The sequence below is a fragment of the Nyctibius grandis genome, chromosome W (genome assembly GCF_013368605.1).
Source record: "Nyctibius grandis isolate bNycGra1 chromosome W, bNycGra1.pri, whole genome shotgun sequence".
NCBI lineage: Eukaryota > Metazoa > Chordata > Aves > Nyctibiiformes > Nyctibiidae > Nyctibius > Nyctibius grandis.
The window spans coordinates 6,461,718-6,475,933 of NC_090694.1; the positions used below are offsets into that span (position 1 = coordinate 6,461,718).

Consider the following 14,216-nt stretch of genomic DNA (forward strand, 5'->3'; position numbering starts at 1 on the left):
CATAAACTTCTTATTTTTTCCAAAAAGCTTTTAAAGGGCAGCAAAAAGCTTTCATAAACAGGGACTTCTCAAATGAAAAGCAGTAGCTGAGCATTTTAATTTTTTCAAACTGAAATTATACACATGCGTATATGTATACACTCACATGCACACCCTCTCCCCCAGTGACAGAGCTTTGCTTGCTCTGTCAGATGATAAAATCACTGAAGGTACTAGGATCAGTCCTAAGTAGTGACTGGTTTTTTTAGGAAAAGCAAAATAAAATTAATCTTGCTACTTGCCCAGTTCTTCAATGGCATACTACTTACTGTTGGGACTATTTGAGGTCAGTGAGTGTAAAGAAAAACATCCCATTTAAAAACTGCTAGTTATGGGCCCCTATTCAGCAAACCACTTTAGTTAGTGATTAACATTAAGGACAAATTTAAGTCCAAGAATGATTTTCTGACTAGGGGTTTACATGCAGAAAGAGGGCCTCAGTCATACCAGCTGCTTACCAGATATCATTGTCGTAAATATGCATATTCCTTATAATTATGTAAATATTTATATCCCTTCTTTCTAAAGAAAACCACAGGCAGAAACTCTTAGGTACTGTAATGGGAAAAGTAGGTATATGCTTAAATTCAAATCTCAGACTTAAATAGCTCATAACATGCCTTGAGGACATTGGGCTATTCTGCAAGAAATCAGTTGATGCAGTTGAGCTAATTAAAGGGAGAAAGTGTTCTGAAGTTGTAGGACTTTTTAGCATAGGCTCTGCTTTTTGGCTTTTAAAATAATTCCTAGGAATTTATTTTTGAACAAGCAGATCCAAGCTATTATTGGCTTAAATGTCATCTAAAGATACAGAATCTACAGAATTCTGTGATTCTGTAAAGAGAATATGCTCGGTGTATTTTATCTTTGATCTTACTGAGGAGTATCATCCCTCTGCGTTAGTGTGCCCTAGTATAATCCAAGATAGACTATGTACAGCATGCTTACAATGTTGAGAAAATTAAAAACAATAGAAGCAAATCTGGATTTATAAATTCTAGAATTCTGTATAATCTAGAATCATAAGTACAGTAAATATATATATAATTGGCACAAACCCAGTAATAGTATAGTAGCTATTCAAGAAAGTTGCTGCATGTTTAGTTCATGCTAATTTGCAGAACCATGATCAAGTCAGGTGAACAATCAGAACTATCAGATTAACAATTCAGCATTTTTAACAAATTGTCCTAACTAGATTTTTTCTCCTTTTCCCTGGATCCTTTCTCTCTCTTTCTCCTTCTCTTACAATACCCTACTTGCTGCCTTTCCTACATCCTAAAATATTTTAATTTCTTCTCTAACACCTTTGTTAAAGAACAACATAGTGCTTTGCTTTTTGTCCTGACACTCTGGAGAACTCCTTGTCATGTCTTTATTTCACCCACAGTGTGACTGATTCCTCACTTATTTCTCAAGAGAGAGAAAGAGCAGGTGAAGGGAGAGGACAGGGGTAAGGGTTTGTTTGCAGTTTTACAGACTTATGTCTGCCCCTTTCTTTCTTCCCTTCCCTCCTTCCCTCCCCAGAAATATGTAAAAAAATCATTCCCATTCATGTTGTGCGCACGCACACTCTGGGAGAAATTACAGGCACTCTGCTCGGGGTTGCCCTGACAACTTCAAGGCTTCCATGTGCGTCGGGACCGGTGGCACAGCAAAGTTTCCCAGGCCCCCTAGAGAAAGGGAGGGGAGGGGAAGAGAGGAGGCAGAGGTGCTGGAGCCAGAAGCCGTGTGGAGGAGAGAGCAGCGAGCAGGATGAAAGGGGCATATACATCTCCCGCAGGACAATGGGAGTTTTGCTGGCTGGCTGTGAAAGGACACACTGAGGATACAATGGGCTGTGATACATAGAATCACAGAATCACAGAATCAATCAGGTTGGAAGAGACCTCTGGGATCATCGAGTCCAACCGTTGCCCTGACACCACCCTGTCAACTAGACCATGGCACTAAGTGCCATGTCCAGTCTTTTCTTAAACACATCCAGAGATGGTGACTCCACCACCTCCCTGGGCAGCCCATTCCAATGTCTAATGACCCTTTCTGAGAAGAAATTCTTCCTGATGTCCAACCTGAACCTCCCCTGGCGAAGCTTGAGGCTGTGTCCTCTTGTCCTATTGCTAGTTGCCTGGGAGAAGAGGCCAACTCCCACTTCACTACAACCTCCCTTCAGGTAGTTGTAGACTGCAATAAGGTCACCTCTGAGCCTCCTCTTCTCCAGGCTAAACAACCCCAGCTCCCTCAGCCGTTCCTCGTAGGTCAGACCCTCCAGACCCTTCACCAGCTTGGTTGCCCTCCTCTGGACTCGCTCCAACACCTCAACATCTTTCTTGAAGTGCGGGGCCCAGAACTGGACACAGGATTCAAGGTGCGGCCTCACCAGTGCCGAGTACAGAGGGATGATCACTTCCCTAGACTGGCTGGCTACACTATTCCTAATAGAGGCCAGGATGCCATTGGCCTTCTTGGCCACCTGGGCACACTGCTGGCTCATGTTTAGCCGGCTGTCGATCAGCACCCCCAGGTCTCTTTCCACCGGGCCGCTTTCTAACCACTCTTCCCCAGCCTGTAGGGCTGCATGGGGTTGTTGTGGCCGAAGTGTAAGACTTGTTCTTGTTGAACCTCATGCCGTTGGTCTCAGCCCATCTATCTAACCTGTCCAAATCCCTCTGTAGGGCCTTCCTACCCTCCAGCAGATCGACACTCTCACCCAGCTTGGTGTCATCTGCAAATTTGCTGAGGGTGCACTCAATCCCTACGTCTAGATCATCTATAAAGATATTGAACAGCACCGGCCCCAGAACTGAGCCCTGGGGAACACCGCTAGTGACCGGCCGCCAGTTGGACTTTGCCCCATTCACCACCACTCTCTGGGCTCGGCCATCCAGCCAGTTTTTAACCCATTTAAGAGTCCACCCATCCAAGCCCCGGGCAGACAGTTTGTCCAGGAGGATGCTGTGGGAGACAGTGTCGAATGCCTTACTGAAGTCTAGATAGACTACATCCACAGCCCTGCCCTCATCTACCTCATCTACATGAAAGCTTCCAGACCCTGACATGAAACCCTTCCAGAGACCCATTCAGCTCTAAGAAATCTTGTCATCATCTTAAAATGTAAAGAAAACAACCCCCTTCATTTTCTCATGTTTTAAAAACAGATTTAAAATATTTTTTAGATAATTCTTGTTGTTGGTATGCTGGAAGCTTTTGCAGTTTCAGCCCTGGACAGTCCCAAGTGTCCCTCTTGTGAGTTCCCTGAGTTCCATTAATGTCAGTGGGAGGGAAGGCTGCCCAGCAGCTCCCCCGTAAGGGCTCTCTGAGGTGAGAACTTGCTTCCTCCTCATACAGCTTTTGTTCATACTTATGCCTGTCATCCCTCTGCTTTGAATGCTTACTGCTATACATGCCACGAGCGTTTAGAGCTCAAGAAGAGAGGAATTGCTGTCCCCTACTTTCAAGCTGATAAGTCATTTATATGATAAGCAAGAGCAGAAATGAGACTGAGTAACCTAAAATAAGGGGCTATGTAGTCACAGCCAGAGTGCATAATAGGAAATCGAGCTGGAAAGCAGCTTATAAAGAAAAGAGCATGACTCTTGCTCCCTGACATATCACTCTTGAGCAACCCGGTCTAATGAAAAGGTGTCCCTGCCCATGGCAGGGGGGTTGGAACTAGATGATCTTTAAGGTCCCTTCCAACCCAAACCATTCTATGATTCTATGATTAATGTATAAATTGATCCTGGATTAGTCCTCTCTCCATGGGCAAACTTGCACACAGTTTACCACTCAATCCCAAAATCAGTCCAAGAAAGAAATAGGATCACAAGCTCTAATCCTTCAACACAGCAATCTTTAGTGGCAAGATATGCCCTACACTGACTCCTGGTGATTTTTGGAGTATAGGAGACTCAGCCTAGTACCAAGTATGGAGTACAAAGAAAATTAGGCTTGGTTAAAGCAGTAAGCACATATGCCTGTGAACCTTCTAGACTGACAGTGCTCAGCATCTGGTCCTGAATCTATTACCTGGCAAGGGCAGGATAATGGGAACTGACTGATTTAACATCTGTGCATTTCCAAATCTTCTCACCAAACTATATAAGTTAAATTTACCTTTTCATGCTCAGGATGTAAACCAAGTTTAAAGTTGATCTTAGCTAAAATGAAAAAACTACACAGCCCATTGCTGCTACTTTAGAAATAGCAAGAACATAAAACAGCAATTAAAATATATAAAGACAAAGTTGACAGGACTAGTATGCATGCATTCATTTTTCACTTTTTAAATTACACTTATTTTTAAGTTATATACTGATACTTTAAAACTAAAATTTGTAACAAATGCTGTCTGATATAAACACTCTACAACTCAGTAGCAGCTCTGAAAGACTCCAACAATTCTTAACTTTATTTTTATGCATTGGTTAATTATATTTGCATTATTTTGCATTTGCATTATTTTGAGGGCTCTAAAAAAACAAGCAATACTCCATCTGCCTACAAGACTGGCTATAGGATTTACTTCCTGTTTGTAAAAATAACTATTTATTACTTGGTAGCATTTACCATTTTCCTCACAGAATTTCAAAACATAAATGAAAACTTACCGCAAGCATTATCATCCAGTTTTACTGATGGAAAAGTTGAGAAAAGAAATGAAGGATCAAGTGCTTCAAATGTTGGATTTTCATTTTCAATTTCTTCCTGTGCCTGTAACACTTTGTTCTTCCACTACAATGGCACATATAAATCAAGCAATTCAGGGTGCAAATCTAGTAATCACCCTTTGCAATTCATTTTGTGGGTACAAATCTTACTGTCTCTAATTGCTTCTGCTGAAAGGACAGGCAAGCCTTAGCTGAAATGAAAGGGCAAGTAAGTATGAAGCATGTGATTGGTTTTATACTTTGAAGATTTGATCAGCGCCTGGAACACAGCCTTGATCTCAGTTACATCAGTGACTATCTAGAATAGTTTCACTGTAACCCCAGTAGCACGTATTTCCTCCTTCAGAAGATAGACAGAAGTATGATATATCTACAGTGATAAGCATTTTGAGAAAATATTTAGTTTTGACAGGCCATGATTTTAGTTTTAGGTTTCCACATTATTTATATTCACACAGTCCTTTTGCCTTATTTTAAATGCTTTTTCCTCTGAGATGAGTACCCAGAGCAGAAGGTAGGCAACTTTCACTATCTTCTATATGTTCAAAGATGGCATCTAGATAAATATGTGGGCAGTTCGCAAAAGTTTGGATTAGACAGTGCCATAGAGGTACATAGGAGGAGATAATAAAGCAAAGAGATCTTTTCCTGACCTCTTTCTTCATTCTGCACTTTGAAAGCATGATTCCAACAAGAAACACCAGCACTGTTTTGAGACAGATGGTGTAGCCCTCCAGATGAAGTATGAGAAAGTTGTTGACTACTTGAAATTTTAAGGAGAAGGAGCAAAGGGTCATTTTAAGGAGAGGAACACTGTCTGTTTGGAAAGAGAAAGAGCATCTCCATTTCTGACAGTTGTCATGAGACAGTCCTCAGAAATTCAGAGCTCTGTCCCTGGCAGAACTGCACCTTCATTTAAAAAACACAGTGCAGCCCTGTTGGTGCAATCTCATGAACAAATACTTTAGCAGATGCCATACTGAGCACCCTAGTATTCATATTAGATCAAATGCATTAAGATGAGCCAAGAATTAGGAGTAATGTCATAAGTTTTGCAAAGCTTATAAAAGACTCTAAATGCTTATTCATACAATAGTAAGGATTTTCTGAAACAAGCTAACAGCATTTAATCTATTTTAAACTCCCATGGCTTGGGACAGAGGTGAACTCGGGTCATTCCATTAGGGATTGAAGAAATCTCTTCGTACACATTAATTATAGCAAACATTATCAACATTACTTGAGAGTACTCTGTTTTCTTTCTTACCATTACAAATTTGGTGCAGCACATTTGTAAGGTACATTTTTCAGACTACGGTAACTATGCTAATCAAAAACCATGAATTGGCTCACTGGAATATAGGGAGTGCCACACTGCATCAGACCAATAATCTTTGCTTTTAACAAGTGTTAACAAAGCACAGAAAACTGTAACTCTTGTAATAGAAAATTATGTAATAACAAGCATTAGGGGTGGGATGGGAAGACAGTGGCACTACAAGCTGCAAAAGAGGGCCAACTTACCTTGGGTAGCTTTAAATGTACTGGTCATCAAAACTCTTCCCACAAAACCATTTTCATCATGCTGAGTTTATAGTCTTTACTCACAACTGTATGAGGTGAATGTCCTTGTGCTTAAATTTACTAGGAATTGCTGCCCTGGACAGTAAAGCATCAGGGAAGATGGGAGTCCGAGCAGTAGTCTACTACATGAGTACTACGATCATTGCTGTACTGATTGGTATAATCATTGTGGTCATCATCCACCCTGGGAAAAGTACTAAAGAAAACATGCACAGAGAAGGCAAAACTGTGCAAGTGACAGCAGCAGATGCCTTTCTTGATTTAATCAGGTATGGCTATGATATTGCACATTTTCTGTACCAGTAACGATGACAGTAATATTTAGATTCACACGAGGATAGTAGAGAATTTTAGACAGTGACTGCCTAAATTAGCCAAATTTCTTACCAATATTTCTAACCTCTACAATGCTACAAAAGAATACATGGATTTATTTTCAAATCAGGCTGTTGCAAGGGAAGAAACTGCTTTTAATATTCAAAGAAAGAAAGATTCTTTCTTTCACGCACAAAAGAAAGACTTCTGTTCTGCTATCTGCATGGGTCTTTTCCCCTCATTCCATAGCACAATCCTTATTACCAAATTCCTCCGCTTTCCCTTACTTCCAACTTTTGACAGTTTTATTACTTCACTTGAATCCCTGATTTAGCTAGTCATCTTAATTTTGAATTGTAGCTGCCAGTCTGGGTGCATCTACCCAACCTTGTTAAATTCCAGGAACAGGCAAGTAAAATGCTTGAAATAGAGGGGCACAAATATAAAAGCTTGTTTTCTCCTTGCTCAGAGACTCTGCAGTGCCTCTTTTCTAGAGAGGCACTACACATAGAGCTAATATGTGACAGATGTATTCCAGGGAGTAGGGAAGCTGAGGTTTTGAACTCAGGAGCTTTTCCACAGGTAAAGCCTCCAAAATTTTGTGTTCCACTAACCCATTTGGAGAAGTCAGAGACAGGGAGAAAGGCCTCCAAGAGTCATGCTGCCAGGAAGGGGGACTTCAGAAAGACCCATGAAGGGGTTTGCACTCAGATTCCTCAAGATTTATTCAGTTAGGGTGCTTCTAATTCCCTCAGAAATGTCACCATTCTGGAAAGCAAACGAGCAAATCCCCATATGTAACAAGTATACACACACATATATAATTATATGTGTATGTGTTATTATTAATACTCAAATAATAAACAATAAATAAATACTCAAACTTCAGAAATATTTATTTCTTAAGCACGATGAGACTCTAAATTGTGTGATAAATGTCATGATATACTAGGCTACGTGACTGCAAAAATTGTTTGAGAAGTAGAAATGCATTAAATATTAATAACTTCTTTATTCATCTGGATTCAGACAGCATTAATAAATACAAAATTAAAGTCAACACTGACCCACAGAGCTTTGTTCATTTGGTAATTTAGCTAATATTCTGCTCCATAACCAGACCTGCTATACAATATTGGATACAGAGATTGCAATTGACAGGATCGATCCAACCCTATTACATTTAATCCTGATAAAGATAACCAGGCCAAGGCTATATGCAAAGCTCTACTCACTGTATACACAATTACATATTTGTGTTAGGATTCCTTTGAAAATTAGCTCGTCAATTCTTTTATTAGCTGTGCCACTACTTAAGGTATTACTAGAGTCTTATTACTTCTCATGTTATTTTCTTTCTTTTTCACAGAAATATGTTCCCTCCAAATCTGGTGGAAGCTTGCTTTAAACAGGTAAAAATGTTATGTTATTTCCAACTAAAACATATAGTAAAGTAAGAAATTGAAATGTAATAGTATTTTCTTTAGAAATATCATGTACTTGTACTTACAGCAGAAACAAATCTTACGTATCCTGCCAGCTGTCACCAAAACACCCCCAACCAAATCTATGCTTTGTTTTCAATCATATTGTCTCAGTATTTGCTATGAGAAGTGAAGAAAACATACCTGGCACAGCAAATCAAAAAATAAGTTTTTTCAAAATGTCAAATTCATAAGTCTACAGCAAGCTTCACTAAAGTCAATACGGAATTTACTTTTCAAAAACAGTGTTATGTTAAATTGGGAGATACTGAGATATGTACCATCTGTACAAGGACTGGAAGACATTCAAGAATGTCATGTGGGAAATGTGCATAGGTTAGAAACTGAGGCAACAATTTTGTGGACATCAATAATAAAATCAAACTAGGGGACTTCCTGTCACCTATGGTAGGAGTGCACAGGAATGTTCTTTCTGTGTTGCTTCCCAAATTCCTCTATCATTAGCCTGGTCTTAACCTTAACTGTTCTATGGAGAAAATAATAGTAACTAGTTACATTCCACCTTTAAAAAAAGAACATTATAGTTTCAGTAAAACCTATAATGCATATTGCCATAATCTAATTGCTTCATACTGACCTCACAGACAATCTTGAACTGATATTATTTACCAGTTATTGCCATAGCAATTAAAAAAAGCTGGAATGCAGAGGTCAAGAAGCAAGAGGATAAAGTAGAAACTTTCCAAAGTCCAGCTGAGTTACATCTTGCAGAAGAACTGAAAAGCACCAGTAAGATTTTCTTTAGTTACATAAACAGAGACCAACAAAAAGCAGTGACTTTCTAGATTAAAGATTCGGTCAAGATTAAAAATAAACTAGTCCCAGGTGCAAAACCAATAAATGCTATGCCTCTGTTTTCAGTAAGAACAGTGATGCAGAAGAGCAGTATGGAAATAGAAAAGTCTGTATCTAAACCAGAAACAAAATTCAAAGATTTTAATGTAATAAAGTCAGGGAATTACATAATTTTAATTTCAAAATCATGAAAGAATTAGATCATAAAGTTACAGATCTAGCAGCAAGTATTTTTAATAAATCTGTCAAGTTGGGAAGTTATTATCTATAAGTGGTGAAAGCAATCATAGTCCCTTTCACATTGCAATTTCAAAAAGATTTAGGAATTGATTTAAGCAGTTAATAGCCCATTAGCCTGATCTTGGTTGTACTGAAGGATACAAGTACCTTGAAGGAAAGAGTAAAGACTTAGTAATAAATGAAAAATATATGAAAAAAAAAGATAAAGAATAACATGGGTTTCTGAAACAGATTGTACCAGAATAACCTTCCATCTTTCTTCCATAAGATTGTTCATTTTCTTCTTTTCTTTTTTTTTGGTGGCACAGAAGTTGAATGGATCTAATCTCTTTAGACTTCCGTAAAAAAGAGTTTTTAATATGAGGGAAGTGAAATAGTTGAGCAGGGGGATAAGATTATTGTGAGAATTGTAAAATTTATGGAGACAGCAATGGAAGTTGCTGAAGGACTGGGTCTATCTCAATTGATATTTTCATGAATGACATCATTGCCACAGGATGCACACAATGAAATTTACAGATGACAAGAAAGTCGAAGCACTTTGTATTGAGATATCTAACAAACACCGAAGAAGGTAGCATGTCCCTGGCACACTAACAATATAAAGTCACAAGAACAAAGTGAACTGGCTCTTGCAGATGTTGGCATGTTCAGTCTCCTGGTAGCTCTTCATCGCATGTGAAATAAGCATTTAGAAATTAACTGTAATTTCTGCTTTGAGATGGGAAGTCATCATCAGAAAGAAAAAAATATTAAAACCCCTCTCATTCAGCTCTAGGATATATTAGGTGACATAACTGCAAGAGAGGAAATAAAACAAGAGGAATGTGACTATCTGGGATACTGGGTATATTCTGGTCATTACGTTCAAGGAAGATTAATGTAAAATAAGCACAATGGAGAGAGGAGTTGCTGTTCAAAAGAACACAGCATATAAAGCAAAAAGAAGCTTGCTTTAAAAACTATTCAGATACAAAAAACAAAGTGGGAACAGAGCTGTATAAGGTAAAGAAAAATGTTTATACAAGAAGAAATGGAAATCACTATGACTGAATTTAAAGTGGGAATTAGTAAGGTTTTTAACCTTCATTACCTAAAAGGTGAGGTCCTGGAAAAATCTTCAATTAGGAATTGTGGGAACAAACTACCTCATCAGTTTTAAGATACGGCTTGAAAAATTCATTCAATAAAGTATCCTACAACAACAGGAAACTCAACTCGGTGACTAGAAGTCCTAAATCTATGTTCTTAATCAAAGATATCCTGTAGATTCTGTTTACATTAAGTATATTGTATTTCTCATGTGCTTTACAGCTTAAAGGGATCTACTAAAAATGGTTCTAAAACCAGGAAATGTTTAATGAAAGTTTTTTCTGACTTTCATTAGCAGGTATGCTTACTGAAGAACCAGGATTTTAAATCTGTCATACTGATACTATTACCTTTTGAATCAGGTACCAAAACCTAGATTTTTAGGCATAAGTTATTTTGTTGAACCAGATTTGTTACACTAAAAACATTTTACAGGAGAAACAAGTATGTGTAAGATTCATAGGTATCCAGATGACTTTGTACATATGACTTCATAACTTTCTTTTCAAAAGTTTACGTCAGGGTTTTCATATGTTTCTCAGAAGATTTTTGAAGAAGGATGATCCATCTGGCACTAATCTGGTTCTGTAACACCGTGTTTGATGGCCCAAACACAAAACACGGTACTACTCGTAGTAGTCCACACTCAAAGGTGTAATACCAATCCACAGCTTTGCACACCTGGAAACCATCACTGGCATATACACTCCACATTCAAATAACATCTTTTGATATATTAGGTGCTCACATTCTGTCTTATAGCATCCTTAGGCAGTTTTCTTTCCTGACAGAGATCTGCACTGGAACCCACTGGAAGGGTTTTCTTTCTTTCTCACTATGGCCAGCAGGCAGGCCCTCTAGTGACTGTGTTAGGACTCAGCAAATTTTGAACCTGTTATTTCTTCACCAATAGCAAGCACCTCCCAAAGCAGCTCCACTAACACACAGGACCAACTATCATTTCAAAGTTTTTTAACCTCAAAAGAACAACTATTACTCCTCACACTCTTCCCCTGCTCCAGCGTGGGGTCCCACCCATGGGAGACAGTCCTTCCCAAACTGCTCCAGCGTGGGTCCCCCACGGGGCCACAGGTCCTGCCAGAAAACCTGCTCCAGTGTGGGCTCTCCATGGGGTCACAGCCTCCTTCGAGGCATATCCACCCGCTCCAGCGTGAGGTCCTCCACGGGCTGCAGGGTGGACATCTGCTCCACCATGGACCTCCATGGGCTGCAGGGGGACAACCTGCTTCACCATGGTCGTCACCACAGGCTGCAGGGGAATCTCTGCTCTGGTGCCTGGAGCACCTCCTCCCCCTCCTTCTTCACTGACCTTGGTGTCTGCTTTTTAACTGCTTGTTCTTTCTGCTGTGCTCTGGGGATATATCAAAAGCGAAAAGAAACACAAGTGAACTTGGGACATCAAGAGAAGCAGAATCAGTCTAACAATTTGGGGAGGGTCATTCTGTTGTGAATAGGTGGGATGTGATGCCAGACAAAGCTTAAAGAACTACAAAGGTGCATCTGATAACCGCATTTCTTCTGAGATATTTTTAATTAATATTATTTCCTGAACTCATTCTTATCAAGGGGATTGGAAGTGTTAATCACACATCCAGACATGAATACTAACCAATATATGCTGTCTATTCCTTGTGATAGTTTTGGTTAGTTAAGATATATTTTAACCTGTGTCATCAGCTCTTCTGCAGACAATTTAGAAGGCTTTCACACATGTCCATATGGAAAGGAAAGAAAAAATTAATCAGGAAGATTGGATATCACTGCCTTATTTTCATTTATTTTCATTTTTTTAGGGTTGCATTTAAGCAAACATGTTGCTTTTAAAATCATCATTCGCTAAAAACGATATCACCATAGTGACTTAGCACAGACATTGCTAATTATACTATCTCAGAGTACTGACAGTAAATCATGAGCTTTCAGAGCAGTTATCCATGTAATTACCTTGTCTGCAAGTTAACCACTGGAATGTGCTACTGCCATGGTATAATGCTGTTGCCGTTTGTCTGTGGCAAGCTGGCTGGCCTGAGGCTATCCGCACCCCAGGGCCATTGAGCACTGACACCAATGTGAGGATGCAACAAATGGCGTTTATTTAACTGCGCAACAGCCTTACATAGTCATCTTGTCCCGTACGAACTCGCACGATAATGACACATCCTGCTCCTTTCGCCACGCCTACCTTCCGTTACAGCCCGAGATTTTCCGGTCGCCGTACCCTAATCTACCTACATTTCCCCCTCCCCATGCTTCAAGTCATGCGAAGTAAAGCATATCGCTGATTCTGGAGCCTTGCGTCAAAGCGTAAGCGTAGCTGGCGGATACAACATCCCGAGCCCAGGTTCTCCAGTAAGATTCCCCTGCAACTCCTGAGATGCAAAGCAAAAGCAAGCTAATCATGAGCGCATTGTTCAAAGCTTTTGTTTCACTCAGCAACGGTCGCCGTTCCTCATCTTTCTTGGCGCCCCGCCGCTTTACCAGACTCTCTGTACTGTCATGACTCCTCACGTCTGAAGGTCAAGGCTGGTGCTGTTTCGGCTTCCCCCACAGGTACTCTTGAACCTGGTTCCCTGTGTCTCGCAGAGCCCGGTCAGAGAATCCCAGCCTTGGTTACCCATAAATCCTGCTCTCTGTTGTTGAGCCACAAAGGCTGTATTGACCATTCGTTGCACAGTTTTCTGCAAACATGCAAACAAACAGGGTAACACAAGTAGGATAATGCCTATTATAAACATTCCCATAAGCAGACTCTATCTACAAAACATGCAGTTTACTTCAGAACATACTGTTATTCTCTGTTATTCTAGCTGAAAGGAAAATTACTGACAGGAAAGCTGATTCTGTTTAAAGGTAACACAGAGCAGGCCTTTTAGAGCCTACTCTGAGGCCTACTCTTGCTAAACCGTTGCTAAACCATCCGGTATCAATTTCCCCTTTTGGAAGTAGTTAGATTTATTATCTCACTACTTCCATATACTATTCTCAATGATTGCCTCAACACAACCCATGCAGATCCCTATGATAACTATAATCACAACTACAGAAACTATTCCCTCTAACAATGTGGCTAACCATCCTTTTAGAGACAATCCACCGTACTCCTGCGCCTGTAGAGACAGAAACATAACCTCGACCCATTAGTAATAGTTCCCCTGGTCCCAACCACTCGTTAGTACCTGGTTCCCTATACCACACTTTGCCTTTGTTTTTCACATAGCTTGCTCCCTGTCAAACTGCCTCCCAATGTATTACAATTGGGGGTCGTTCCTTATCTCCTGCTAAAGTTAAATGGTTAAGTACACAAACAGCTTTTGCAAGTCTCTCAGAAGGTTCAGTCTCCTCTCCCCCTTTTTGTTTTTGCAGAAGCTGTTTCAATGTACTATGAGCACGTTCCACAATCGCCTGACCCATAGGCGAATGAGGAATCCCGGTGACATGTGTAATACCCCATAGTTGACAAAATTGACGAAAAATCTGTGAACAGTATGCCGGTCCATTATCAGTCTTAAGTTGTTGTTTTAGGATGAAAAGGTGGAAAAACCCATTCTATGATTTGCTGTTTAATGTCCGGCACCTGCACAGTCATTGCAGTAGAATTTGTAAGGTCAGAAACCAAAGAGTACACTCGAGCATTGCCTTCTGCAATAAACCCAGGCAAATTAGTATGATTTCTTACATATAAAACATAAAACAATGCAGTTCGGATTTGAATTTCTTGCCACAGAGCTCGCAGCAATTCAAAAACACACTGATTACATATATGCTCTATAACAGATCTATCCAATTGCTTTATAATGCCAGCTACATATGCTGAATCAGTAATCAAATTAAAGGGAATGGGAAAATTCTGAAATATTTTTAATACAGCTCGTAATTCTACCACCTGAGGTGAACCCTTTTGTTGTACTACCATAGATTCCCACTTGCCATCAGAATACCAGACAAGGCCCGCCTT

At 39.9% G+C, this 14,216-nt stretch overlaps 1 protein-coding gene across 4 annotated transcripts in view; it reads left to right on the plus strand.

Moving 5' to 3' along the window:
- The window catches only part of LOC137675701 (excitatory amino acid transporter 1-like), a 138,847-nt gene that overhangs the window by 97,418 nt on the left and 27,213 nt on the right, over positions 1-14,216 (plus strand). For 3 of the 4 annotated variants that reach the window (XM_068421892.1, XM_068421893.1, XM_068421894.1), the window contains 2 exons: positions 6,358-6,562; positions 7,978-8,020. In XM_068421892.1, the coding sequence (XP_068277993.1) occupies positions 6,358-6,562; positions 7,978-8,020 (248 nt within the window). The remainder of the gene's footprint in view (positions 1-6,357; positions 6,563-7,977; positions 8,021-14,216) is intronic. The other variant, XM_068421895.1, reaches the window with a different exon arrangement.